At 51.9% G+C, this 3,687-nt stretch overlaps 1 protein-coding gene across 2 annotated transcripts in view; it reads right to left on the bottom strand.

The window, feature by feature from the left end:
- The window catches only part of dcc (DCC netrin 1 receptor), a 167,240-nt gene extending 164,815 nt beyond the window's left edge, over positions 1–2,425 (bottom strand). For both annotated transcript variants that reach the window (XM_037979443.1, XM_037979442.1), the window contains exon 1: positions 1,906–2,425. In XM_037979443.1, the coding sequence (XP_037835371.1) occupies positions 1,906–2,038 (133 nt within the window). In that variant the 5' untranslated portion in view covers positions 2,039–2,425. The remainder of the gene's footprint in view (positions 1–1,905) is intronic.
- Between the last annotated feature and the right edge of the window lie 1,262 nt (positions 2,426–3,687).

Consider the following 3,687-nt stretch of genomic DNA (forward strand, 5'->3'; position numbering starts at 1 on the left):
GGAGGCCCAGGAGGACCAGGAGGACCAGGAGGCCCAGGAGGCCCAGGAGGACCAGGAGGACCAGGAGGCCCAGGAGGCCCAGGAGGCCCAGGAGGCCCAGGAGGACCAGGAGGACCAGGAGGACCAGGAGGAGACGAACCCTGAGGCTGGATCAGGAGAACATCTCCTCTGTGCTGAAGGCTCACCCTGAACGCTGTCCTCAGCTTTTTACTGAAGGAGATCACTTATTTTCTGACCTATTAAAGAAAGAAATCCACCGAGTTCCACTCAGAGTCGGCTGGTGTTGAACAGAAACCAGTTCCCCTCCCAGGAACGGTCAGGAGAGCAGCGCTGAGCTGCCCAAAGACTCAGGTGTGTTTGTTCAGGTGGAGCCACAGCATCAGATGTTTGGACCTGTGGTTGAAGGAGGACGTCGGAGCAAACATGAAGTCAGAGCCCAACATCTCTGACTTCACTGCTCATTTCAGAACCGCACTAATCGATACCTGCAGCTGCTGATTAACGCCCCCTCAGGTGAGGCGCAGCATCCAATCAGAGCCCCCACCTGCTGGGGCCTGAAAACCAGCCGAATTATCCGAATCAGGCCATGTGAAGGTCTGAGGGCATCCGGACAGATAAACGCTCCGAGCCGAGGATTTTCAATCCGCGCTGCAGCAGACACACACACACACACACACACACACACCCAGCAGCTCTCAGACCATCAATTAGCTTAATTGAAGTGTTTGAACATAATTTATTGACAGCAGGAGGCTGAGAGGGAGCTGATCTGGGATCTGTTCAATAACTGAAACATGACTGAACAATATTACATCATTATTAAAGGATGTTTACAGATATTCCACCAACCAGCATCAAACAACCAAAGAAAGAGCACGTTTTCTTTCTGATGGTTTGCATGTCGGTTCTTATTCTGGGTCATTTGTATGCGTGGAACCAGCTGTGGCTCCAATCCAACAAACTCCGCCAAAAAAGCAATAAACATCTGGCAAAATGTACGCAGCGTTCCTCCTTCCTGTTCGCACTCAGATTTCCTTTTATCTGCTTTATTCCAGGTTAGGTTAGATTCCACAGAATTCAGCTTTATCAGCCAATCAGCTGCTGGCACCTGACAGAACCTCACCCGAGCCGGTCCAGACCACCAGAACCTGCAGCTGCGGCAGAGAAATGTGCTGAAGCCTCTGAAAGCTCCGCCTGCACGAACAGAACCGCCGGCAGCAAACGGATCCACTCAAAGCAGGCAGAGCAGAACCCGGCTGAGGCTCCGGTAAACCTGGAGAACACCGAGGAACGTCCAGGAACGTTCAGGTTAAACCAGGTTTAAACCCGGAGAACACAGAGCGAGGACTGGGTCTGTCACCAGGTCCTTTTAATCCTGTACACCAGGTTTAAACCAGATTTAAACCGGGTTTAAACCGGCTTTAACCCCCCAATAAACAAATAAGGTTTAAACCTGGTTTAAACTCAGTTTAGGCCTAGTTTAAGCCAACAGTAAACCTGCTTTAAACCAGGTTTAAACCCGGGGCAGCCCAGAACGACACCAACTGGTGACTGGATCCATCCCAATGAACAGACAGGTTTAAACCTGGTTTAACCCAACAATAAACCAGGTTTAAACCGGGTTTAAACCCAACAATAAATAAGGTCTAAACCCGGTTTAAACCCATCAATAAACCAGGTTTAAACCTGGTTTAACCCAGAGATGAACCAGGTTTATTGTTGGGTTAAACCCGGGTTTAACTCGGTTTAAACCCGGCTAACCAGCTGACCAGGCTGATCAACAGCTCTTCTCCACCCATCAGCTCATCACGGGACCTGGTCTCGTCAGAATCCGAACCGAGACCCGAGGTGGCGGAACCAGCAAGACCCTATACGAGGCTCACATGCACGCGCGTCTCCTCTCACCGTGCGCTGAGGTGTGCGCTCCCAGCAGCCAGCAGAGCAGCAGCAGGTACAGTCCTCCCGTCCTCCTCATCCTCATCCTCGGAACCAGCTCGGTCCAAACATCCACAGTACATCCACCCGAGATCGGGTCCATCCCGCTGCCCCGCTCCGGTCCCTCCGAGTCCAGGTCCACCTGAGGCGGGTTCAGATCCTCCGCAGAAGCCGGCTGTCAGGGAGCAGCAGCATGGAAGAGATGAAGAAAAACCCAAACATGTGTTGATCTGGAGTGATGAAGAGGAGGAGGAGGAGGAGGAGGAGGAACCTCTCCTCTCCCCGCAAAAATATTCCTCAGATGATCCCAAACAAAACCATAAAATCCCAAAATAAGGAGAAAACCAGGAGCTCAGGTTCCTGATTCAGGACTAAGAAGTTCCCGGAACTAAGACGGCGGAGTCTCCATCACTCCTGAGCCGCTCCTGGGTCCGCATGGACGGGGCGCCGAGAGCCGAGAGCCGCGCTGCCTTCCCGGAGGTCCGCTCCGTCTGCCGGGGAGGACCGGGGGAGCGGGTGGGTTAGGAGGGGGGGGGGATGAGGAGGAGGAGGAGGAGGAGGGGGGAGTCACTCTGCCTCTGTGCCTCTTTACAGCTGGAGAGAGAGAGGAGGAGAGGAGGACCGGAGACCAGCCATGGATCTAAAGAGGCTGCACGGAAAGCCCGGAGCCGGAGCGCCGGAGCGGGACCGACCCGAGCCGAGCCGAGCCGGACCGAACCGAGCCGAACATCAGCCCGGGGACGGATTAGCTGAACTCTCCTGCCCTCTGTGGTGGCACCGGGAACTGCAGCACAAAAACACTTTGATTTGGATCCTTCAGAAGGAAAATTATAATTCTAACAGCTGCAGGAAAAGACCCCTCTCTGTCTGTTAGCAAAATATCTCAAGATGGCCGCCACAGCTAACCGACATCAGGGAATTTTACAGACATCTGGTGTGGTAGTAGCTGAGAGTCCTCCTCAGCAGATGCTTTCAACGCAAACATCTGGATTTCCTCTCATCTTCGTCTGAACCTGAGGGATGAACGGCGGCGGGCGACAAGCATTCCTCAGCTGATTTACTCCCTGTTCTGACTTTTTTACATATCTGCCAGCGCTGCACTGGATGTGCTACAGCTAGCTGCTGCCGCCACAGGATTTACAACATTTCCTTCCTGCTCATTAAATGTTCTTTAATATTTTAAATATTAGAAAAAAAAAGGTTTAAACAGTGGTATTACAGATATTACATGAAGTTTTATTATTAACAAACAGTACCAACAGTTTTAGGTTTTTATTTCAGCAGAAACGTCTCGTTCTGGTCATGACGGCGCCGGGTCGTTCAGAGCAGCTCGGTGAGACTGAAGGAGGTGCCTCTGACTGCTGCTGCTGTTTGTTTCCCATCAGGTGGTGTGCTGCAGATCTGTGATTAAACCCAGAACAGGTTTCATCTTTATTCCCACACCTGGCTCGGTCCAGGCTCCGCCTTTTCTTCTGCGTCCTGTTGGGTTTTCAGCAGCAGCAGAGATCCTCACAGATAAAAGTCTGAACGGATATTAATATCAGACGGGAAATTAAAAGCTGCTCTGAGGGAAGCAGCTGATTGTTGCTGCAGGAGAACATTAAACCTGATCTGTGGGCTGTGATTGGCTGATCAGTCAGACCAATCAGGAACAAGTTTACCTCTTAACCCGGTCCTGTTGGAGCTCTAAACCCGGTCCTGTTGGAGCTCTAAACCCGGTCCTGTTAGGAGCTCTAAACCCGGTCCTGTTAG

Source organism: Kryptolebias marmoratus, linkage group LG14, assembly GCF_001649575.2.
Source record: "Kryptolebias marmoratus isolate JLee-2015 linkage group LG14, ASM164957v2, whole genome shotgun sequence".
NCBI classification, from domain to species: Eukaryota; Metazoa; Chordata; class Actinopteri; order Cyprinodontiformes; family Rivulidae; genus Kryptolebias; species Kryptolebias marmoratus.